This window comes from Diabrotica undecimpunctata, chromosome 3 (assembly GCF_040954645.1).
Source record: "Diabrotica undecimpunctata isolate CICGRU chromosome 3, icDiaUnde3, whole genome shotgun sequence".
NCBI lineage: Eukaryota > Metazoa > Arthropoda > Insecta > Coleoptera > Chrysomelidae > Diabrotica > Diabrotica undecimpunctata.
Window position 1 is genome coordinate 133,943,731 of NC_092805.1, and position 25,692 is coordinate 133,969,422.

At 32.7% G+C, this 25,692-nt stretch overlaps 2 protein-coding genes across 4 annotated transcripts in view; one reads left to right on the forward strand and one right to left on the reverse strand.

The window, feature by feature from the left end:
* The window catches only part of LOC140437431 (amidophosphoribosyltransferase-like), a 38,628-nt gene extending 20,245 nt beyond the window's left edge, over positions 1-18,383 (reverse strand). The window contains exons 1-6 of the mRNA XM_072526960.1: positions 17,822-18,383; positions 17,629-17,759; positions 17,443-17,576; positions 10,949-11,198; positions 7,289-7,362; positions 6,501-6,788 (exon numbers count right to left, since the gene is read on the reverse strand). Coding sequence (XP_072383061.1) covers positions 6,501-6,788; positions 7,289-7,362; positions 10,949-11,198; positions 17,443-17,576; positions 17,629-17,759; positions 17,822-18,000 — 1,056 coding nt within the window. The 5' untranslated portion in view covers positions 18,001-18,383. The remainder of the gene's footprint in view (positions 1-6,500; positions 6,789-7,288; positions 7,363-10,948; positions 11,199-17,442; positions 17,577-17,628; positions 17,760-17,821) is intronic.
* On the forward strand, positions 15,655-25,692 carry Gnptab (N-acetylglucosamine-1-phosphate transferase subunits alpha and beta). Of its 3 annotated transcripts, XM_072526957.1 has the most exons (9): positions 15,655-15,859; positions 18,804-18,829; positions 18,888-19,087; positions 19,143-19,322; positions 19,568-19,808; positions 19,962-20,566; positions 22,115-22,283; positions 23,077-23,270; positions 25,397-25,692. In XM_072526957.1, the coding sequence occupies exons 1-9, from the start codon at positions 15,850-15,852 to the stop codon at positions 25,689-25,691; spliced, it is 1,920 nt and encodes a 639-aa protein (XP_072383058.1). In that variant the 5' UTR covers positions 15,655-15,849; the 3' UTR covers position 25,692. The 3 variants fall into 3 exon arrangements, with proteins under 3 accessions (XP_072383058.1, XP_072383059.1, XP_072383057.1); XM_072526958.1 differs by lacking the exon at positions 18,804-18,829 and having other exon boundaries at positions 15,656-15,859; XM_072526956.1 differs by lacking the exon at positions 15,655-15,859 and having other exon boundaries at positions 18,526-18,829.

Sequence of the window (25,692 nt, forward strand, 5' to 3'; positions counted from 1 at the left end):
GGAACGAGTCCTCGGATATTTTAGTAAAGTTCTTTCAAAACCTGAGCGGAATTATTGCGTCACGAGAAGAGAACTTCTGGCAGTAGTGAAATCAGTAGAGCACTTCTATCAATACCTCTATGGAAGGAAGTTTTTAATCCGAACCGACCATGCCGCCCTTAAGTGGTTGATGCAGTTTAAGAATCCAGAGGGTCAGATAGCCAGGTGGATCGAACGACTCCAAGAATACGATTTTAAGATTGAGCACCGAGCCGGAGTTAGCCACAGAAACGCTGATTCTCTTTCCAGAAGGCCATGCCCAGCAGAGTGTTCCCACTGCAACAAAACGGAATCCAAGGAAGCAGCAGTGCTAAGAACGACGATTCTCAACGACGACTGGACGCCTACTAAGATAAGGGAAGAACAAGAGAGAGATCCAGTTATACAGAAAATCCGAAAATGGAAAGAGGAAAACCGTCGACCACCTTGGCAGAAAATATCGAACCTATGCTCAGTAGTTAAGACGTATTGGGCCCAGTGGGACTCATTTATCATCGAAGATGGCTTGCTCAAACGAGTCCTGGAAAATGATGACGGTTCAGAGAAGAGAAGACAGTTGGTGATCCCAAAGAGCAGAATAGCCGAAGTACTTCGTCAGTTACACGACAGTCCATCGGGAGGGCATTTTGGTGTAAGGAAAACCCTTCAGCGAATTCGGGAACGGTTTTATTGGATGAACAGTTCCGACGATGTAAAAGACTGGTGTAAGAAATGTACTATTTGTGCCACGAGTAACGGGCCTTACCGAAAAAGGAGAGCTCCTATGAGACAATATAATGTTGGAAGCCCGTTTGAAAGAATAGCTTTGGACATCGCTGGGCCATTTCCAGAAAGTGAAAATGGAGGCAAGTACATGCTGGTAGTAATGGATTACTTCACTAAGTGGGTCGAGATTTACGCACTTCCAGACCAGAAGGCCGCCACCGTTGCAGATAAGTTGATCCAAGAATATATCAGCCGATTTGGAGTGCCTTTGGAGATCCATAGTGACCAAGGCAGGAACTTCGAAAGTGATCTATTCCAAGGAATATGTGATAGACTAGGCATGAAGAAAACAAGAACTACCGCGTATCATCCGCAATCGGATGGTATGGTAGAACGAATGAATAGGACAGTTGGCAAGTATTTGACAAAGATGGTGTCCGATCATCAGCGAGACTGGGACCAATACCTTCCGTTCTTCACAATGGCCTACAGATCTGCTGTTAACGAATCAACGGGCCAGACACCAGCCAGAGTCCTATTCGGACGCGAAATGCGACTACCTTGTGATCTAGAATTTGGGTGTCGACCTGGAGAAGATGTAGCAGGTGAAGATTATGTGATCGAATTACGAAGAAGAATGGACGATGTACATGAGTTGGTCCGTTCCCACCTTCAGATCGCTAGCGACCGAATGAAGAAACGGTACGATACACAAGCCGAAAAGGGTTGCTTTAAGAAGAACGACAAAGTATGGCTGTATAATCCCAAGAAGCGAAAAGGTTGTTCTCCCAAATTGCAGCAGTTTTGGGAAGGTCCATACCTCATCATGGAGAAGATCAACGATGTCATCTACCGAATAAGCAAGATTCCGAGGGGAAAGCCGATGATAGTACACCATAACCGGCTGGCGTCTTTCGAAGGTGACCACGACGTAGATGAAGAAGTGGAAGTAAACCAAGTCCAAGACGTGTCTGACCTCACGTTTGAGGAATTCATGGGTGCCTATGGAGGTACCGGTAAAGCAAGACATGGTGTTACCACTGAAGAAAAGCAAGATCTACTCGCGCTCCCCGATGACTACTCGCTGGCCCTTACCATCCCGGCCAGTATCAAAGACGCACCAGGGTTGGCATCCGTCTTTCGAAGGAAGTTTGGTCGAGTTGCAGAACTTCAATGCCAGGTGCCAGCTCCCGGTAAAACCTTGAAACTCCAAGATGCATCACGTTACCTTTTCTACCTGGTAACAAAAGACACTGCCCGTGACCAACCTACCTACCGAGATGTGTGGGAAGCCTTACTTCAATTGAGAGAGCACGTACTAGAGTCCGACGTGCAAAAGTTAGCCATGCCAAAGTTGGAGTGCCGCCAATTAGATTGGAGGGTTATCCGAAATATGGTGGAGGAGATCTTTAAAGACACCGAAGTCCAGGTGTTAGTCTGTTGCAATCCGCATAGTTACTGGTGCGGAGAGAAAACCGTCCCTTGTCATTTTTATACAACTGGAAGTTGTAAAAGAGGGTCCAGTTGCCGATACCAGCATACAGTTCCGGTTTCAGTCCCGACAAGGTTCCAGGAGGAACCATCTTTTAAGAGGGGGGCAATGTTACGATAATTATCCTGGCCTAAAATAACCGTAAATATTATGACTAATGTGTTCTGTTTTTAGATTTTACGAGAGTATTCTATTAGCCGGCAGAAATTTACCTGAATGGACCTTCCAGAAACGGTCGAGCCGATGTAAAAAATACCCGTTTGCCTTACCGTTATAATTTCGCCGCAAATCGAGAAGGCTGTTCGATGATTCTAGCGTAAAGGCAATGGCATATATAAAGGACATTTGATTTGGAAGGAACAGTTAATTCTGAACTCGCGCTCGCGAATTTGTAACGTACGGATATATATAAATTTGTCAGATAAGTTAATATAAATAAAGAAATAAATTAAATCCGTAAGTGTTATAAATATTGAACCTTTTAATAAATCCACAACAATATGCTGACGACATAATATTATTCTGTCATGAAAAGTCACATCCACCACAAACACTTTACTACAGAACACGGTAAATAACTTCTCCCCATCCAAGTCCAAAGTTATTCATTATAGAAGACAAAACATGCAATCTCCAACCATTTTACTGAATGGAAATTTTCTCCAAGTAGTAGACCAAATAAAGCTTCTCGGCATTATTTTCGATAAAAAACTTTCGTAGAGACCACACATTCTTCGAGAACTTAAGGGCAGCTGCCTTCAAAGAATGAATATCCTTAAATCACTAGCTCATTATAGTTCAAGAGCCTATGAGGAAACACTACTAAAAATATATCGAATTCTTAACTCAAACTTCTTAGCTTCAAACTCGACTATCTAGTGTTCTCCAAGTAAATCACTACTACGTTCACTAAATATAGTCCAAAATACTTCTCGTCTACTCTGTCTAGGAACATTCAGATCCAGTCCAGTGGAAAGCATTCACGCAGAAAGTTTCGAACCTTCGCTTCATCTAAGACGACAACAACTTCTACTGCTCTATTTCGCTAGAATTTCTGCAAATCCCACAAACCCCACAAGAAATCTCATCTATAATAGACAATTACCCGTTACTAATAATTCTAGAATGGTACCGTCCACAATACAGATGTTAATTCCTTATTTAGATAATTTCAATCTGTTGCCCACCACCCCTTTCATGGTTCCTCAAACTCCTCCATGGATATACAAATTTCCAAATCTTAATATAGAATTATCCAAATATAATAAGAATGAAATACCACCTTCCATTATCAAACAAAGATTCTATAAAATACTACATCAATGTAACTTCGATAAGATCCTTTACTCAGACGCATCTAAGAGCGAAGACTACTGTCAACCTGTTTCGACTCTCTAGCAATTGCAGTATTTATACTGCTGAACTATATGGAATAGTACAAGCTGTGAAAACTCCAGTCAACGACAATAAAACAATAGCAATCTGTACTGATTTTCTATCATCCATGAAATCCATAAGAAACTTACATTCTATCCAGCCAATAGTTCAAGAAAGCCAGAGTATATGTAACCGTTTTCAAACTAATGAAATTATAGTAACAATATTGTGGGTTCTATCACACGTTGATATTCCAGGTAATGAAAAAGCCGATCTAGCAGCAAAACAAGGCTGTTAAACTTAACAACAAAGTCATGAATGTGTTGCTTGTGTGAGTCCATTTCAAATAGGTAAAAGAAATAAATTAGACTTACTCACAATCAATTTAATTTTACTACCCAACTACGTTCCTCTATGTTCCTCTCCTACCAAGTAATGTAGTGTCAATAAGCCCCCTTTTTTAAAGTTTTATGTCTGTTTTGTCCTTTTAATTATGTTCTGTTTGTCCCTAATTGTGTTTTAGTTTTATAATTTTAACATTTGACATCACAATTCTTTGCCTAACAGAAATTAAATGCTTTTTATCCAAAAGTTGATAATTACAAGTCAAAAGAAATTGCACACCCACAAAATAGCACAACTACTTTCATTCATTGTCCTATAACTGTCCTCTTTCTGTAAAAATTTCAATAATTTAACACACATTTCAAAAATATATCTCTTTAATAAATATAAATAACTTTAATAATTTAAATAATATAAAGCACCACTCTTTCAATACAGGATAGATTGAACTATGTATCACCAATCATTATATAAAAATTCTTGTACCGGCATCATTTAATTTACTTTGTACCGCTTGACCTGAAGATGCTTTGCAAATTTTAGAAAGCGAAACCGGTCGTTTTGGGTAGTAAAATTAAATTGATTGTGAGTAAGTCTAATTTATTTCTTTTACCTATTTAACAACAAAGATTCAAACCTCATCAGATCTAAAAATAACAATCAAACAAAAAATAATGGGTCTTTGGAATAACCATTGGAAAAGAAGCGATACCAAGTTAAGCGTTCTTCAACCAAACATTTTGTACCACCAGCTCCCACCAATGAAAAGAAAGGACAAATATATTATTCGGAGATTAAAAATAGGACATACACGCCTTACACATGGACACCTAATGGATTCCAGCAATCAGATTTTGTGCCAGTACTGCAACACCACGACTTCTGTAAAACACGTACTTCTTGACTGTCAACACTACCTAACGGTCAGAAGTAAATGTAATCTTGGTAACAACTTAAAAGACATTCTTATCTCAAACAGCAGCAACTATAAAAATGTAATAAACTTTTTAAAAACACATTAAAAAATATATAAAGATATAAAATTTAATTAAAAAAAATGTACCTAGTCCAAAAAGTGTATTGTAGCTAATATTGTACCCAATGTAAAAGTATTAAAAATGTAAATTGTACCTGTGTCAATCACCACCAGCAGTTAACACATATTTCGAAAAAAAAAAAAATTCAGTGAAACATTTTCGCAGGAAATAATTTTAGGCCGCTAACAAAACAACCATTAGATATAATAGAACTTGGTGGCGCCCTTTTTGAAGTTATACTTCTATACGCGCGCTCCACGTTAGAAATTTGTATGGGAGTGAATCTGTGAAATCATTACATATATAAGATAATGAGTAAGAGAGAGACAGAAGATATATTTTCTCTCTCTTCCTCTCTCGAATATAAAAATGTTCCTTTTGTATATATATTTAATATGATATATATACATATAATATTATATATATAATAAAATATTTATTAATATTATTATTTATGTAATATGTTTTGTATTATTTATTAAATGTTCATAATTATATTAGTCTTTTGTATTTCAAAATAATATTCTCAATAAATCACTGTATGACCCAGAACTGTCAATTTTGAAATACGTTTGTGTCATGTCCTCGGTAGTATAGTAGTCAGTATCCCCGCCTGTCACGCGGGAGACCGGGGTTCGATTCCCAGTCGGGGAGGACTTTTTTATTAATATTATTACATGGTAAATTAAACATATGCGTAAGTAGAAAAGTTATGTATATTATTGTCATTTTTAAATACTTATGAATATTGCATTTTAATTTATATTGTATTATTATATTGAATTATGTTGCACTGTATTGTAGTGTATTTTTTTATGTATATTATTGTAATTTTTAAATATTTATGAATATTGAATTTTAATTTGTATTGTATTATTATATTGAATTATGTTGCAGTGTATTGTATTGTATTTTTATATTAATAACAAAATAAACAATGAATTTTACTGCAGAGTATGTGTAAAAAAAATTTGCATTCAACTCCTTTCATACATATATGAAAATAAAAATATACATTTTTATCAAAATATTGATTCAATCCTTCATTTACTATACTCCTATTACAGGTCAAATTGTTGTTTATTAATTGTTAGTAAGTTGTTATTAATTCTGTTTCTCTTTCTGCTATGTCTTACCTATAGCATTACATATGTAATGATTGTGCAGATTGACTCCCAAATAAATTTGTAACGGCGAATGCATGTATAGAAGTGTAACTTCTACCGGCAGTCCCACTGAACTGCCACACCAGTTTTTTATTTTTTTGAAGAGTTGTTCTCTTCCCTGTTTCGTTTTTTGTTCTATTCTGTTTTGTATCTATTCTTGTTTATTTGTAACTATTCTTTCTTGAGTTTTTCAGCTTTAGACGACCCCGCCCATTAGTCTATTGTGTACCGGTGTTCTAAGATTAATTCTTTATAACCTAGATCACCTTAGAACTGTACAGGCTGTCATAAAATGTTTTCAATGATTAAATGAAAAAGAGAGAAAGTACATCAAGTTACCTGTCTTGAATATCCAAATGCAGCAGCATTTCCCGACTCTGGCACGGATCCGACAATATCAGCTTCTACTGGGTGTTCCAGCGCCAGTTGCATTCCACAATGGACACGAACAGTATACACCTCTTGTCCTTCGAAGAGACTGTTAGGCCTGGAGAAGTAAACATATTCGAAAATACAGAATGCTGGAAGCTTTCCTTCTGGCGGAGGCACTATGTCGATGGTTTTTATTCCATTACGAGTCATTTCCACTATTTCGCCTGGCTGTACCTCACGTAAATACCTTGTTACCTAAAAATACCAGCTTTGAGTACAAGACATTTTGATTCTGATGTGAACTATAAAAGTTATTACTTATACGTAAATATTTTTACAGTGGTATGATAGAACTATTTTCAGAGTAATAATTATAAATTAGAAAAAATAAATGAAATCCTAAAATTTTAAATTGAATTTCTTAACAGTAATCAAATTTTGGATACTTAAAAAAATTTACTTAACGATATATCTAGCAAAGAATCATATTTTTCAACATATCAATATGAGCTGAATTTGTAGCATACTTGTATAATTAGTCTAAACTGCCCCGATACTAAAACAATAAAAATTCATAAGGCTTTTAATCTTCACTTATTCTTTGACCATCTTCCCATAATCTATTTTCTTCCTCTGAGAGTTACGTCCAAAAAAAGACGTCAATTTAGAGTAGAAAACATTAATGCTGTGCAAAAAATTCAAATAGTTTGCCTTCCATTGTTTTTTAACTAAGAACAAAATCTTCATATACTTACAGACATAAATGCACAGGACTCTGACGACACAACCCAACCCTCTGGTTGAATATCTCCCCCTAACCCGTTCACCACTACAAAAATAAATTAAAAAAAAAAGAAAAAAAATAACAAGAAATTAAAAATGCTTAAAACAATAAAAATCATAGCTTAAAAAAGAATGAACTAACAAAAAACTGAAACTAATAATAAAAAATAAAATTGTTATTTAAAAAATGCAATTATTTTCCAATGCAGCCTCCCTTTAGTCCAATTTACTTTATCCACCGTTTACGCAATCAACGAATTTGTCGTAGAAGTGCGAGAATCAGATCTGGTGGATAAGGGGAATATTACAATCATTTTTGTATTCCTTCAACTTTCCCATTCTCAAAGTGCCTTTGACGACTACCTGTGTTTCTTTGAACAACATTTGATGGTTAGCTTGTGTGATCGTGTGTTTTGCGACATCTGGATTTTGGTAGAGACTAAAGCGGCAATTATTCTTGTGTTTACTCAAACGAGTACAACGTAATATAAAACAAAACGGTGTAAATGGACGACAACGACAAGAAATGTAGTAAATTATTACAGTAAACAACAATTCTCTTGGATCTTTGTTTGATTTTAGACCCTTTTGTGTCGTTTTCGTTGAGTTGAAGATGGAATTGTGAATTTTAGTAATTCTGTACAGCCGCGCTTCTATCTGTCATACATGTTTCTTATTTGTTATTCAACAGAATTAACCTGGACTAATTGATTCGTTTTTCTCTTAACAAACCCAATGGAGTCGAGTAATTTTCACTTTTTTGTAGGTGTGCTATAATGATACAATGTTTACTACACTTTAGTGCAAAACAATCGACTCAAAAGCGATATTTAAGATTACACCTTCTGTTTCAATGTAAGAAGTATGAAAATAAAAAGATGAACTTTATTATCGGACTTACAAAAACTGCTATTGCATTATTTGGAAGATGCATTACAAAAACAATATGCAATACGAACAATTTTCTGAATACTCATCGTTGGAACTAACGCAAGAAAGACGTTATGAATAGAGAAATGATAAGTTACAAAATGAATTTCTTTATTTTTCAGTATTTGATATTACCACGCCTACTCCTAATTACACTTTCCAATTGATTTCGCATGGATCGGATGACTTTTCTAATAAATTCTTGAGGTATTGCTTCCCATTCATCATTAAGCGCAGCTCTCAATTCCATTGGACTCCTTGGTGCATGATTTTTGTCCCGGACCTTTCGTTTAAGCTCATCTCAAACATGCTCTATTGGATTTATGTCCGGGCTCAACGCAGGCCAATTTAATGTAGGTATACCGATCTCAGTCAGATAGGTGGTACTCATGCGGTATGGCGTCGTGCATTAAAATAAAGGCATCACCAATAAATCCCGCGTATGGAACCATATGATTGTCTCTATTGTAACGATACGCCGTTAAACCTCCTCCACGTCCTCCATCAGGCACGAAAACTAACTCGGTTTTCCCATCCACGGAAATGCCTGCACAAAACATACAAGGACAGCCTTCACGTTACACAATTTCTCGTATACAAGATTAAGCAAATCGCCCTCCTGGCCTTCTATATAATCAACGCCTCTTGTCGTTGCCATGTAGGCAGATCTTACTTTCGTCGGAGAATAATACCTTATATTACGCGATCATTTTGTCGTTCGCGAGCAAATTCTTGTCTTTGCATCTGGGCTGCAGTTAGTTTGAGACCCGTAGCTGCCCTTTTTGGTGTCAGATTGGCTGCCTTCAGTCTCCTTCTGACCGTCCAAACGCTGGTAACCACACCTCGGATCTCTCTAAGCTCTTCTTTGAGATTGAGATCGTCAAATGTCGATTTCTCAGGGATTTCATTAAAAGAAATCCATCACCTCTCTCCATTGTTATTCGTTTACGGCCTCCTCCTTGTCGGCGGAAATAATCATCAGTATCTTGGTACCGAGGACTCGGGACATAGCAGATTGACTTAAATTTAGTCGATTTGCCGCGGCTCTCTGGCTCAGGCCTTCTTTCAATAATGCTTCTGCATGAGCTGCTTTGACGGATGTGGTATCCATTTGTAATGCAGTTCCGAACTTAGGTGACTGATGTCTGATGATATTTATTTTAAATTTACACTTTTTAGATTGAAACAGGACGCGTACTTTCGCAAAATAATTTTGAGTTGATTATTTTGCACTCAAGGGTAGATTATTACGTAAAACAATGTATCATTACAACCCACCAGCCGTGAAAGTCTCCACTCCATGTTTTATTACGTTGGAAATAAGACGTTGACTTAATTATTAAAGTTTATTTTATAATTTATAATTTATTTCGAACGAGTTATTTGATAAAAAACGAATTTTTACATTTACAATCCAGGTTTTTTCGTAGATAGGAATAATATTTCACATAAACTGTTTGAAGCTTTGATAGATAATTAATTAAAAGAAATCCAACATCTCTAGTCACTCGTAACTTTTTTAAGTAATGTAATTTGTGTTTTCTTGGGATGGGTCGAGTTTAGCGAAAGTACAAGCTGATTATAAAGATAAAACTTTACAAAAGTACATTTTGTATATATTATGTTATGAATTCTGCAATTTTTGATTTATATAAAACAACAATGAGTAAATAGTTGTTTCTTTGTAGATTAATTGCATTTTATTATTAGAATTTTTTTTAGCAATTACCCTTTGACAGATTAAGGGATAGATTTGGCAATCGTCAAATCAGCAGTTGCCAGATTACAACAGATGTTTGCAATTAATCTCAAAAGAGACAAATATTTACTCGTTATTGCTTCATATAAATTAAAAATTGCAGAATTCACAAAATAGTATAGTCAAAATGTACTTTTTAAAAGCTTTATCTCTTTATATTTGAAGCATACAACGTATGCATTATAAAAACATGCCAACACTGCCAAACCGAAATATTTTTGACACATGCGGCTATATTCAACTTGTACTTTCGGTAAACTCAACCTTAAGATGCTGCGCATCTATTATAACAAATCGTTTGCAAAATCAGTTAGATTTATCCTAAAAGGGCAAAAAACTTTTGCTAAAAAAGTTGATTTTTAATTTATTTATAACCATATAATTCCACAAATGTTGTATTCATCTTTCAACTTTTTCATGACCCTATATTTCTTGTTAGTTCTTTATGTCTTTGCTTCATATTACGTACAGTCGTCTCTCGAGCCATCATTTTGTACACATTCTCCAATTATTTTCTTTTTTTATTTATTTCTTTCACTTGTCTCATATTAGGAGTCACCAAAACTATCACCCTAGTTAGTTAGTTATTAAAGTTATTTCCTAGTGAAGAGTTGAGAACTTGAGTTCATTTTCTGTGCTTGAGTCAAGCACAGAAAATTAGTTTCAAGCACAGAAAATTAGTTTCAAGCACAGAAAATTAGTTTATTTTCAAATATAAGTAACGTTGCGAAACTACTAATTCATGTTAAAAACAAGATACATCAAAGTGAGAATTTTAGCTATCACTCCTGCAATTAGAACCAAAACGGCGTTCATATACATTCGAAATTTTCAAGCAATAAATTTGAAATCACATCTAAGGTCCGCACCGAGCAGTACCTCGAGATTACATCAAACTGTAATTATTACAATTATAATTCATACAAAAACAATTCATACTTACTTTCTTGACCAGGGGCTAAAATTACACCCAAACATAGCGGTCTGTTCCCATACGGATCCCTTACGGCATAGATCCGGTCTTTTAGCATCAAACAGAGAGAATAACTCAGTGGTGCCAATTGCATTAAGTGACGAATCCTAGCAGGCCAATCCGGACCGTTAACTTCGCCTTCTGGTGGATTAAGGCACAAGGCTTGAGTTATTAGTTCGCTATCGGAATGTGTCGACAGACCTACTCCTCGGTCTAGTACCTGAAATATTTTCATTGAAAATCGTTTTGTATAAAAGTCTGCCTCGGAAATGTACGAACAAAACGATAAAATCCGACATTATTTAAAACATTTAATTGTATTCATTGCGTTTTCACATCAAAACAGGGTCGAACTAGTTTTGCATTAGTAAAATAGTTATTCATTGTTTTTCTGCTAAGAGTCGATTGTAAGTCTTTATATTGAGATACTAAATATGTAAGTTAAATTATATTTATTTTAACATCTGTAAACGTTTCTTAAATATAACTTATATTTATATCTTATCTAAAATCAACTGGTTTTATATGGAAAGTAACAAGAAAGTAGTACATAGCCAAGCGAGGCAAATTATCTTTAAAATTTATTTATTTATGAAACGTTGTTTACGAACACGTGTTTGTGCACTCCATATATGTATTTTGTTTTTCTTTCACTTATATTTGGACCAAACGCAACGGCTTACCGATTCAAATCTGTAACTTTTTCGCTTAATACACCTCTATGCCTATAGAAAACACAAAAGTCTAACTCTTAATCCGATCGACAAATCGTTACACGAAACATTCTTTTATTTTGGTAAATGTGTATTTTGATTGTCCAATTCCTGATTTCTGAATTAATTTCTTCAGTATAGTCGTTGTTATTAATCATTGATCCTAAATATTTGTATTTTTGGACTTTTTTTTATTTGTTCTCCGAGGATCAACAAGCTCCTTTGTCGTTGTCAAAAAGTCCGATCCTTTCGGTTGGTTATACTATTCTGATGGAAAGATTAATATATTAGTTAATTCACGAGCAGCCTGAAATTTCGGGTCTTCTGAATGATAATCAGTACAGTTCTAAGTCGCTCTGTGTAGTCGGCGCTACATTAACTAGTTTGTAGACTAGAGAGAAAACAACTGATAGTCAGTTTGGTACAGGATTATTCATGAACATAGGGGGGGCCTTCGGCAATGTAGACTTCGAATCGCTGAAGCTCTCAATGGTGCGATGCCGTGTCCCTGAGCCAGTCACTCAGTGGATTGTGTTTATGGCGGGACACAGACGAGTTATAGTGGAGTGCGCGGGAGCGAAATCAACTAGGCCCATTGGAAAGGGATGTCCTCAAGCGGGAATCTTTCTTTCTTCCTTTGAAATATACCTTGCTGTGATCTTTATGGGAGGGACATAGATAGAGTAGTAAGATAGTAGCAACAGAGATGGAATGCCTGCGAAGATGCTGCAGAGTAACAAGAATGGATAGGAGTAGTAATGACGAAATAAAGCAAAGAACATCAATAGAAACAGACATATTAACATATATAGAACAAAAAAGACTAAAGTGGTATGGACATGTAAGAAGAACTAGAGACAGCAGATGGATAAAGAGAATAACCGAATGGAGCCTCATAGGAAGGAGGAAAAGAGAACGACCCCGAAAATCCTGAAGGAACGAAGTAGACGACGCCATGAGTAAGAGAGGCCTAAACGATGGAGAATGGGACAACCGAGAGAGATGGAAACGGTTGAGCGAGGGAAGGCAGTGAATACTGTAGAATCCCTATAGTAGAATATATATATATATATATATATATATATATATATATATATATATATATATACAAACAACACAGTTTATTAGGGTTGCAGTCAGAAAATTGGCCGGGATGTTAATGAAACACTCTTATGACTTTTCGTCTAGCTTTCGGAATCGTTTTGTTCCTTTTTCAAGACTCTATAATAAGAAAAAAGTGTAAAATATTTATAAAATATCACAAATCTTCAGTGCAACTTACTAGTCGTTGAGATTATTTACAAAAGCATACACACTCAACTAATAATTGCAACAAAATATATATAGGAGAATCATCTCGTAATTTTCACAGTAGGGTGATCTCACATCGTAGCGATATAAAAACCAAAAAAATAAATGCATGTGCATTGACAGAACATGCATTAACGTTGAAACATGAATTTAATTTCGAGGATTCCTGTATTTTGGCAAAGGAAAAGAACCATTCAAAACGTGTTTTCTTGGAAATGTGTTCCATAAAATCAAGTACATCTTGCATCAATAAAAAGTCAGACATAGATAAACTGAGCAACATTTATTGTTACTTACTGGAAAAACATCCAAAATAAAATTAATATCTACCTGTACCCGTACCCACACAAATTACAGTTATATGCATAACATGTTGCATACCATTAAGACAGGTTTAAAAATTAAAATCACCTAAGATGGGCCTCTAGTATTTCTTAAAAAGAAACATGATATTAAATACACCTAATTACTTTTTAATCATAGGATTTTTTCTTTTTGTTCTCTATGTGCCAGAGTTAAAACACACTATATAGTAAAAGATGACAACAAAATTTTTACTACTTGTACCTAAATTTTAAAGAATTTTAAATGTATTTTGTCCACTATTTTATATTTTATGTGTGTTGTTATTAATGTTGAGTGTCTATGCTTTTGTAAATAATCTCAACGACTAGTAAGTTGCACTGAAGATTTGTGATATTTTATAAATATTTACACTTTTTTCTTATTATAGTCTTGAAAAAGGAACAAAACGATTCCGAAAGCTAGACGAAAAGTCATAAGAGTGTTTCATTAACATCCCGGCCAATTTCCTGACTGCAACCCTAATAAACTGTGTTGTTTGTTTATATTGACAGTCACTAATATCCAGTAATTCTTATATATATATATATATATATATATATATATATATATATATATATATATATATATATATATATATATATATATATATATATATATATACATAGATAGAGAGGCATACAAATCCATGTATTGAGTTAAAAGATCTGGAACATGGACTGAGAAGAGGCTGGTTGGCAGTCACTAATATCCAGTAATTCTTATATATATATATATATATATATATATATATATATATATATATATATACATAGATAGAGAGGCATACAAATCCATGTATTGAGTTAAAAGATCTGGAACATGGACTGAGAAGAGGCTGGTTGGCAGGAAAGATAGACTTTGTAACCGTGTAGACATATGTGTAGAAGGTAGGTGGGTACTTCTAATGCTGGCGATGCTGAAAGACTCTCATACTCCGGTGATGAACCATTGATCGTAGATTTAAAGAAGAGTATGAGGGTGTATTGGAGGTATCGAAAGGTACGAAATATATACGTTCATATTATATTCCCGTAATGTTATACGGGAATATAATATGAACTAAGAAAACCGGGGCAGAAATAGTCTTCGTGAATAGTAAACTCTTCGTCTTCCTTTGTCCGACAGAACTAGCTTTTACTCATATCTTGGTGAACATGTTACCGTTTTTCAGGCGAAGACATTTCGCCTACAGGAAGCTTCTGAAACAATGATCAAAGTTGGAATTCGGGATCCTGATATAATTATGTACTCAAATAACCAATCAGATTTATAAGCATTGGTAAATCATGTATCAAACAATAGAGTTGCATAACAACATGTTTTCAATCTCTTAATGAGTTTCAGGCTAAAAATAACAAAATAGCTCTTAGATGGGTATCTGCACATTCCGGTATTAGATAGAATAAAGCTACCCATGTAGCAGCTAAGGAAGGCACAGAGCAGGTATGTTTTGGACCTGAATTCTTTTACCCAGTGTCGAATCAGAAATGTAAAATTGATATATGGAAGTGGTCCCTAGATCAACACCTGGCAATATGGAACGGGAGTACTGAGAAGTAATGACGAAATAAAGCTAAGTCGCTGATTCTTAATTCAATATGTAGTATTTTAAGTTTTTAATCATTCGAAATCGATCAATTCTAACTCGTGAGAACTTGATAGTATTCTGTACATTAATATAATGTAACATTAATTTAAAATAAATGGTTCATTTAACTGACACTATTTTTTACCTTAGTATATCAGCTTGTCCATCTTACAATATAATAAGTAGTGTAGCACGTTAAGGGAGGGCGTTTCTAACCAGATCATAAGACACTAAAAACTCTGTAGCGCCCTTCAATACTTCGTTATGACCTTTAGTCATTTTGCATAAATTAATATTTTTCGCTATGGGATCTGTATGAATGCTACCTGAAGGAATGTTCATTATTTTTTATCTTGTGTGTATAACCATACATAAGTGGAGAGGAAAATATTCTAGGAACAAATCCAGAGCAAAAGGACAATGTAATCTACAAACATATTAAGAAATGGGGGACATATGTAACACATATATTAATGAAGCAGAAAAATATTTATGAATCAATTTTACACTAATCTAGACACCTAAGAAGACAGAAATAAAAAACATTAAGTGTAAAAATCATCAATTTGGCGCCAGTAGAAGATAGTCCCAGGGGAACACAAATTACAAATGGCAAAAATTTAATTTATAGGCTTCAAACAAAGAGTGTATCTTATATTTATTTTTTTTTAATTGCAGATAACATTTAAAAAAATTGCTGTTATCTCTTTTAACCTCTAGACAGTGAACTTTGTTCTCCTTTACCTATTTAACAGAAATTTGAGTTTCCTACACAGCAAATAGTTCAAAGAAAAAAAAATATTTCCTGGTATATTGTGAAATATGAACTTGTAAATGTGTCAATATTTAATTTTGTTAAATACACAGTAGGTATAAAAATGTAAATTATTGTGAAATCTGTTTATGCAATCACCATGGATTTATGTAAGTTTTTAAATCATCATTTATTATTAATAAAATCTTGCTTAATTAATAAAATACTATAACAATACCAAAAATGTTCTTGATGAACATTGTTCATATTTTTTCTTTAATCTTTAATTGCTGAATTATGATACTGCTAACAAAGGTTGTTTATAGTCACCCTAAATTTGCTTTGATTTTATATTATTTAGTACTTCTTGCACAATTTTTTTTATTAAATGCCTAACTCCTATTTGAATTTACTAATATTTTTTTTAATGTTTCAATGTTGTTTTTTCCTTTCCTTAAGTTTCTTGTTATTCCTAGTGTTTTCAACTATCTACTACTACTACTTGCCAATATAAGACAAATATAAAAATATCAAAAGTTCCAGTAACAATTCAAATATATTTTGAGCTTTAAAGCTAAACATTTCCTTACTTTAGCTCCCAGGTTATTTACCTAAGTGAAATATCTATTTGAAGTTTCTATTTTCACTTTGACTAATTTAATTGAGACAGAAAGACATTTGATAATAATCAAATTTTAGTAAGAAAAATAACTATGCTGTAGAATTTAGATTTGTTTGTAAGCATTGAATGGATTTTTCTTTAACTATATAACTTTCAGCATCTGCATTTGCAGCAAGAAATCTCATTTCTACTACTATAATTAACATTTAGTAATTCAACTGTCAACATAAACATATATCTGTTGTACTTAATTTTGTTAAGTATTAATCTTTGCATGTTAGTTTTGTACAACAGTTTTTTAGCAAATTCTGGTCTGATTTTATTAAGAACTGACTTTTACAAAAGAATGATTGTTCTATAAGCTCCACAAGATAACTTTTTGATTTTAATGTAATATATCTATTGATATACACACATATTTTACACTGTCACCTTTAACATTTTTATATATGTTTATTTTCTCATAAACACGATGCCCACATAGCTAGATTTTTATTTTCTTCTTTTCTTATCAGCATATATTTGTCGTAATAGTTCCTAAATCATCTTCAAGTACAAAATATTCATTGTTTTTTATGCTATATCACTTTTTATTAATATAATTGCACTTCCCATTACAATTAAATACAAATAAGCCAACAACAGATTACTACAAGAGGAAAACAGGAAATAAATATAAGTAGATAATATAATTTTAAGAGCAAAGAACAGAAAATCTAAACAATCTATAGATAGGAGCATAAATAGAATAGGGGCATTTAAGTAAAAATGATAATCACATTTTCAATAACAATTAAAAAACAAAAAATTTGAAAACATTAGTTGAAAAACAATGAAATTAAAATATATGTCTGGAGTTAAAACTATTTAAAGAAATAAAAGCATAAAAAGAATACATCAATTATGTAAAATAAACAGAAAAAAATCAAGTAGTATGCTTATAACATTAAAATTAAACTAGAGAGCTACGAAAGAGCAAATTTTAGATAACAATACATGAATAATTCTGAAGAATTAGAAGGAAGAAGTGTATAATAAAAATGGGATTCAGGATCCTACTCTTAGCCAGCAACGAGTTAAGAAGTAAGATATTTCTTGAAATCAAAGTACATAAAAATAATAATTTCTTACCTGTTTTCTTAATACTGCAGCATTTACCAACTCCCCATTATGAGCTACTGCCAAAGCACCATGCATGGAATGTACAACAAATGGTTGACAATTTACCTGTTCAGATTTTGCACTTGTTGAATACCTTGTATGGCCTAAAAGGGATATGTTAAACTAATGACTATTAGCTAAGTGAACAAAATTTACCTATCCCTTGGAATCCAGGTAGTTTTGAAATACTGTCATTACTAAATACATGTCTGACCAAGCCCATACCTTTATGGACGTGGTAATCATTATTACCTTCACTGGTAACAATACCAGTTGATTCTTGACCCCTAAAATCACAAAAATAAAATTCTTATTCATCCAGATATTTTGTTCAAGAATTACTACTTACCTGTGTTGAAGAGCTTCTAAACCTATACAAATAAATTGAGCGATTTCGGAATTACATGGCCACTTTTCATTACCAATAGCACCAAATACTCCGCATTCGTGTGTTAATCCAGACTCAGTTTTTCCTCTATTTATACGTCTATCTTTCCATTCAACACAGTCAATTTCTTGGTTTTCCATTTCACCCCTAAATTTGAATATTTAAATTCAAAAACCACGTGTTGATATGTGTAACTGTAAACAAAAAATGCGATTAAATAAATATTCAAGATCGCAAATTATTGTTTTGCGATGTAATCAAATTTCCAGGTATAAATTTTTCTATCAGTATTTTGAACAAACGAGATTTTGTGCTAATAAATGACATATGCTCAAAATCAGATTAGTGATGTATTCAAAAAATAATAATAAAAATCGACGTAACGATTAAGAAATTAACAAAATATCATCAAATATCAGGAAGTAAATTAAAGTTTGTTATTTTTCGAATAAATATTTACCAAATCATTAGAGAAAATATGACTTTAGAAGTTTAAAATAAAAATATTTAATATATAGATTAATTGCGCGCGCCTATGTAAATCCTTTCAATTCACATACGAGGCTAATTTAGACTCGATCATTGAAGATGTTTAGCCAACAAAGATCTTATTGGCGGATGTCATTTTGAAAATAATAAAATAAGACCATAAGCCCATTGGCTTTTGGCTATTGGATATCAAGATTTTTGCAATTTGAGGTTACGATTTATTTATTTATTCGATTAAATTTTGCAATACTTAAATAGTGCAAAGATCTGCAACATGTGTGTTAATATCGTTCTGTATGTAAACAAAAGTATCATATACGAACTGCTAATTCCTTATGTGTTCATTTTAACATAATGTTACTTTGATAGACTTATAAAATGGTTGTGATCTTTCATTTGAAAAGATATTTTTTCATTAGGTTTATATTTTTATTATCTTTGTCTTTATTTTTAGTGATATTTATTTACCATATATTTGAGGTAAGCGATTTACACCAATGTTACTAATATTTTTTATCATATAAAATGTGTTTTTTAGATCTTTGACAAAGTTTATTCTTCAAGTACAAAAAACTGCCAATATAATGAAAACATAGATGTAGTATACACCTGGGTAAATGGATCTGACCCGGAATTCTTAAGAAATTTGAATGAATACTTAAAAGATCACAGGAATATTACTTGTGATGCTTCTAAGCAACGATTTGATGATAAATATGAACTAAAATTCTCTCTCAGGTAAGACTGACAAATTAAGGAGGCAAAAGATAATAATATATATTTCTGTTTATAGGTCTTTAGAGAAGTATGCCCCATGGATAAACCATGTGTATATAGTGACCAATGGCCAAATTCCGTATTGGCTAAATTTGGATTATGAAAAAGTTACCATTGTTACACATGAAGATATATTTAAAGATATATCAAACTTGCCAACATTTTCTAGTCCAGCAATTGAGTGCAACCTTCATAGGTATACATTCACTAACCTACTTTACAAAGGTCATACATTCTACATAAGTAATACTACTATAAAAATATTTACAAATTAATTAAGTTATTTAATTAGATGGACATGTTAATTTCATATTTTACAGTATATAAGAATAAAAAATCATTAATAAAATTGTATAAATGAATATATGATCTTTGTAATATAAGATAGCAATTTCTTCCATTCAAGAATATGCATATGCACCATCGATTTGCATATTTTAGAATACCAGGACTTTCAAAAAAGTTCATATACTTTAATGATGATATATTTCTTGGTTCACCATTGTACTTAGATGATTTTTATACAGGAAGCAAAGGCTTCTTAATATATTTGGCATGGGCGGTACCAAATTGTGCACCAAACTGTCTATGGATGTATGTTAATGATGGTCAATGTGACAAAGATTGTTATAGGCCAGAGTGTCAGATGGATGGAGGTGATTGTGATGATTTTGAAGAACAGGTAATATATTTTTTATTTTCTTGTATAACTTTGAATTAATCCATTTGTTTATTAATTTGTTTTTGTTTTATTTTATTGTATAGGCCTTGTAAATTTGGAATAAATATGCTTTAAAAACTATTAACCATGTACTTAAAACTCTTTTTCTTTCAGAGAAAGCTCCTGTTTGACCTCACAACAGAAGCATTAGAAGATAAACATGAAGAAAACGAAACCAGAAATATTGCTCTTCAAGAGACTATTGAAAAAGTCCAGACCAACTTTTACCGATCATTTCTTAAAAAAATTAATAACTTCAGTGAAAGTACTAACAAGAGTCATATCAGTTTAATTCTGCCAAAAAATATATCATTGCTGGTTAAAAATCATAATAAGAAGGTCATTACAACAAATAAATTGAAGAGAAGAAGCAGGAGAAGAAGAGGTACTTACAAGTCTAAATATTTCGAGAGATCAAAGCACTGTAAGAGTATTGATGCATATAGTGCTTCTTTGCAGCATACAAATAGAGCTTTTAATAACAAATATGGATTTCAATCAAGAAAAGTACCTGCACATGCCCCTATTTTGATAGACAAAGAAATAATGCATCAACTGGAGGAGAAATTTAAACAAGAATTTGTAGTTACAGAAACAAATAGAGTGAGGAAAGAGAATGATATGCAGTTCTCTTTTTCTTACTATCATTTTATAATATCAGAAAAGAAGAGCAGAAGCGTGGGGGAGATATTTGATGAGTTTGATACAGATGGGTCCATGTGAGTATTTTTTTATGATTAGATGTTTTTATTTAAAATGTGGAGCTGAAAAAATCTGTAAATGTTTTTCCATTATTTCCAATTTGTAGACAGCTATTAGATTAGGTCATTGGTGTTTATACCAGGTGTGCCAAAAGAAGCAGGTTGGTCGAAATTTACATTGGATTGAAAAACTGAGAAACATTTGTTCAAATGTTGAATGACAAAAACACGACTAGCTGGGGTGGGGCGGGGGAACTTAAATAATAATATCTTAAATACATATCAAAAGTCTGCAAACAGTGAAATTCAGAACACAAAATTAGTATTTTTGAAAAGGCTACCTAGTTATAGGAGAGTAGACCAATAAATGGCTCCCTAATTGCAATTTTTCATTGCAAAAACAACTCTTTCTCACAAGTGAAAGTATTTCTATGGCTTGTGAACGTTTTTCTTTGATTTTGAATGTGATTTTACTAAAAAAAAACTATGTTTATCATAACCAAGGCACAACGACATGGAACCTCGAATGGAAGTTTAATTTCTATTTCAAGAACAGTTTTCGAAGTTTAAATCAAAATGTCAAAATAAACTTATTTTTAACGGAAATCGTGGTAAAAAGTTAATCAAAAATTCTTTATAATGTTGAATATGAATTTAGATAAATTATACACTGGAGTATTAATGAAACTAACAACAGGGCGGATAGAAATGTCAACTATATGTATCTTGGATTACTAACGATTTTTGATATGGTGCTTTATGTTCAGAGAAAAAATCAGAAAATTTCTTAATGCTGTCTTTAAATTTGATAATGAATTTTTTTTGATGGGTTAACTGACAATAACCTAAAGTTACTATAAGATGTTATTCTGAAATAACTAGACAGTTGTCTTTATCATCTTTACTGATTACCAAATGGAAGTTTTTATTTTTTCTTTTGTCAAATTTAAGGTTTTGATTTGTGAGTTTGTTTTCTTAGAGTCCTGTTATAGGGTTGTCGGCCCAACCGGACAATGCCAGTACTATGGAATATAATTTTAAAGAATTTTTAAATGAAGATTTTTCCAAAGAAAAAGTGAAAGGTTTTGTCTAGCTGTGTCGATCTCAATGTAAACATGTAAAGACTCTCAAGATCTTTAAGAGATCTTATTTTGGGATGGAACATTTAAGGCTTTAATTCAGGAGTTGTTAAAAAAAATAATGTTAGAAAGATTTTTTACTTTTGGGTTTAATTGAAAATTAAAATATTTTCTGTTATTTCCAGAGTTTCAGATTTCCACATTTATTGTTAAGTTTGGTGACTTTATTTGAGTTAGTAAAATTAACCTTGTTTTGAACATCAGTCACCAAATTGTTATGATTAATAAAGCCTTTCGTTTCGAGTAGAGTTATAAGTTACCTTAAGTTTACAATTGATAAAGTTCAGCTTGTTGTAATAGTTGTAGATTCATTTTTCACGATTTTATTTGTACTTGTGCAGTCCAATACCAAAGGTCTGGTTGGCAACCAACCAGTTTAGTCAATCAATGATTCAAACTTGTATTTTTTAACCAATATCTGTTACAGGACTTGGTCAGATAGAGAGATAAGAACACTGCTTACCCAAATATACGAATTGCCACTGAGTTATACAATTGTAGATCATTTTGAAGAAATATTGATGAATTGTTCAGAACACAAACAATTTCCAGAAATCCATGCACCCTTATACGAGAGATATATAGACTCAAAATTGGTAAATTATTTCTTAATCCGTAAATAATACATAGTAATTATTAATTAGTTTCTCACATACATGACGCTGTAATTGTACATTGAGAGTAGGATAGGTTATCCATAAATTTTGTTATTCAAAAACTACAAGAGCTCTTTAAATATTAAGTCGCCATAATGGGGAGTTATATCAAATATCTTTGATACAGCCAATAACGAATAACCTCTCTGATAAAGCAGTAGTTTTTCAAAGTTTACAATTATATTTAGTGATAACATATATCAGATGTGTGTCACACTTTCATAATTTGTCAACATCGCATAGGCAATAATCAAAAATGAAAAGCTAGTCGATCAGATTAAAGTTTAACTTCGACATTTTGCATAGGCCTTTGCGGATGGAACAAAATTATTTCAGTTCAAACGTCTTCTGGGTCGCAGATCAACAGGTAATCCACGTTTGACTATACGTCAATTGCAACAGCAACTATGCATAAGTTACACATAAGTCGTAGTTCAATGACTTAAAATGTAGATGTCGCCTCTGTAAGGTTTATGCCTAGTATCATCGGAGGAAAAATGAGAACACACCCTATGTTGCTCCCTGCTTTTGAGTTTGTCTACATCTGGGTACCTGATGAGTCACAAAATATGGCAATATTGTACTTATAAGTTGGCCATTGGACAGATTTTGAATGCAAATATCTGATAATACATAGATAGATCTATATAATTCTGAACAAAAAAAAATAAGAGAAAACTTTTCTGAAAGACTTGATTTTGCATATATAGTTATTGTTTTGTATTTTTTTCAGCCGACAATTACGAAATATCTCATTGAAGATTGCCGATATCTATCAAATATTCTATTAGAACGATTCGAAAAAGTGTTTCGATACAACTTTGAGTTGGTTCCTAGCTCTGAGAATAAGTATGTACATTTTACGATGTTAAACTCGAATATTAGTGACGTAGTTGGTAATTTGGATGAAATTAGAAGGAATAAGAGGTAAAGAAAACGAAGTTTCTTCATATCTTTAGTTAGTTTCTTGTTTTTTTTTGTAATATAAGGAACTGTGGGTAGTTTTAGAACATATTTCTGCAGTAACATTAGATTCTGTGGTGTCAATGACATACGGATAGATATTTAAGATAGGCTTTTCTATATTTGTATAAACTTTTGGTCACATGTGTATCTCAAAAGAATACGACGTTCATTCATAATCTAAACAATTTGAACATTTGTTACCTAAAAAATTTGGTTGTTAGATATGTGTAAGATGCTGAGTTATTAATTATTAAAGACTGAGGTATGTGTGGATACTGTAATTTTATAATGTTGATTTAAAACATATAGGACCTTATTAATATTTAAATTTACCCTCAATTTGTTGATGTTTGCCTACCTATGATTCAAAATTTTTCTAACATCATTCCATCTATACAATCTTTTCTACAATTTTAAAACATAAACCTTCAGGATATTTGGAATAGATAGAACCCCAATATATTGATGTTTGCTACTTTTATAAGTAATACATTTTTTTAATATATTCAATTATGCATATTGTTGGCTAGAGACGCTTTAAAACACATTATTCCGATTACATGGACAGTTGCTACGTACAGGTCCGTATAGAGACGATGCGGCGACGTCTCCGGGCCAGTAACGCTAGTTGAGAGTTACCTTGCCATGAAGTCATGAAGCCATGAAGATAAAACTTTAACATCCTATAAAATTATCAGCAACAATGTAATATAAAACCAATTTAACAATATTTAAAGGGTTTTCACCCATATAATTGGTAGCTTTAAACATGTATACCTAGTAGTTACAAGAGTTTGTAAATTATGATTATGGTATAAATAATGTACCTTTAGAGGCACGGCATAATATTAAAGATTTAGGTATAAATTTTGATTCTAAACTAACTTTTAAACATCACATTAACGAAACTTCAGCTAAAGCTTTAAAAATGTTGGGATTTATTCTTAGAAACTGTAATCAGTTTTCAGTTCAAACTTTAAAAATGTTATACTGTAGTTTGGTTCGATCAGTTTTGGAGTATGGTTCTCTCATTTGGTCTCCTTCATATAACAGTGACATCTACAGTATCGAGAGAGTTCAAAATAAATTCTTGAGGGTATGTGCTTACAAAATTGGTTTTATTAGACATCAATACACATATGATGATATACTGTCAATACTAAATATCTCATCACTGCATGATAGAAGATGTCAAGCGGATTTATGTTTTCTTTTTAAAATTATGAATGGATATGTTCAAGATCTAGAGTTACTAAGTTTAATAAATTTTAATGTTAATACTAGAAGAACTCGTAACACTGAGATTTTCAACATTCCATTCCACACTACGAATTATGGCCAAAATGAACCCATTACAAGAATTTTACGAACTGCCAATGAGCACGGCAATAGTTTAGAGTTATTTGGAATATCTACAGCAACATTTAAGAAATCATTTGAGAGATTTTGAGCATTATTTAACTTAAGCTACTACTTTAATGGAATATTCCAGGTAGCTACAACGATGATGGAATATTGATTCCGAAAACGTTCTGTGATGTAGCCCGAAAGGGTTCTTTTAAATAAGTATACCTTTTTTTAAAGGATTTTTTAAATTTGAATTAATTAAATTTTTGTTGATTATGGTATACAGAAGACTACAGGAAATTCATTTTCTTTGTGGACATCTGTTAAGATGTACAAATTAGAAGAAGATACAGCATGTTATACAAAGTACTTTTCTTTTTCTATTAGATACATGCGTTCATTTTCCATGATTGAAAGAATTAAAGTTCTGTAAAGATTGATTGAGGCAATGAGAGGAAAACGGTCCCATTTTTGGGCTAGAATGCGCAAGTACATTCATCGAACGTTGCGCAGCAGTTTTTGGCAAAACACGATTACACAACTTCGCCAGTCTCCGTTTAGTTCTGACCAAAGACCATTTACACCAAGATGGAGTAAATGGTCTTTGGTTCTGACACAACGTTTTGATTAAAGAGATGATTAAATGATTGGGAAGTTTTGAAGGTTGCATATGTTCGGAAAAATTAATTATAGGTTTGCACAAAACACAAATTAAAATGATATTTTGTTTTTTTTTTTAGGAAATTTGTGTGTTTAAATGACAATCTGGACGAATCGAAATCGTCAGAAAACGAACTAGTCAGAGCCATACTATACGACTTCTACCTCTCATTGTTTCCACGACCCAGCAAATTTGAGCTGCCGCAAGAATTGAGGAACAAATTTTTGTACATGGAGGAACTGAATACGTGGAAACATAACAGAAGTCTAGTTAGGTTAGCTTTATACAGCTTTTTATTTGTGATATTATGTTTTACTGTTTATAATAACTGTAAGAAGAAGTGTTGCCAAATAGTCAATAAAGTTTTTTGTTAAA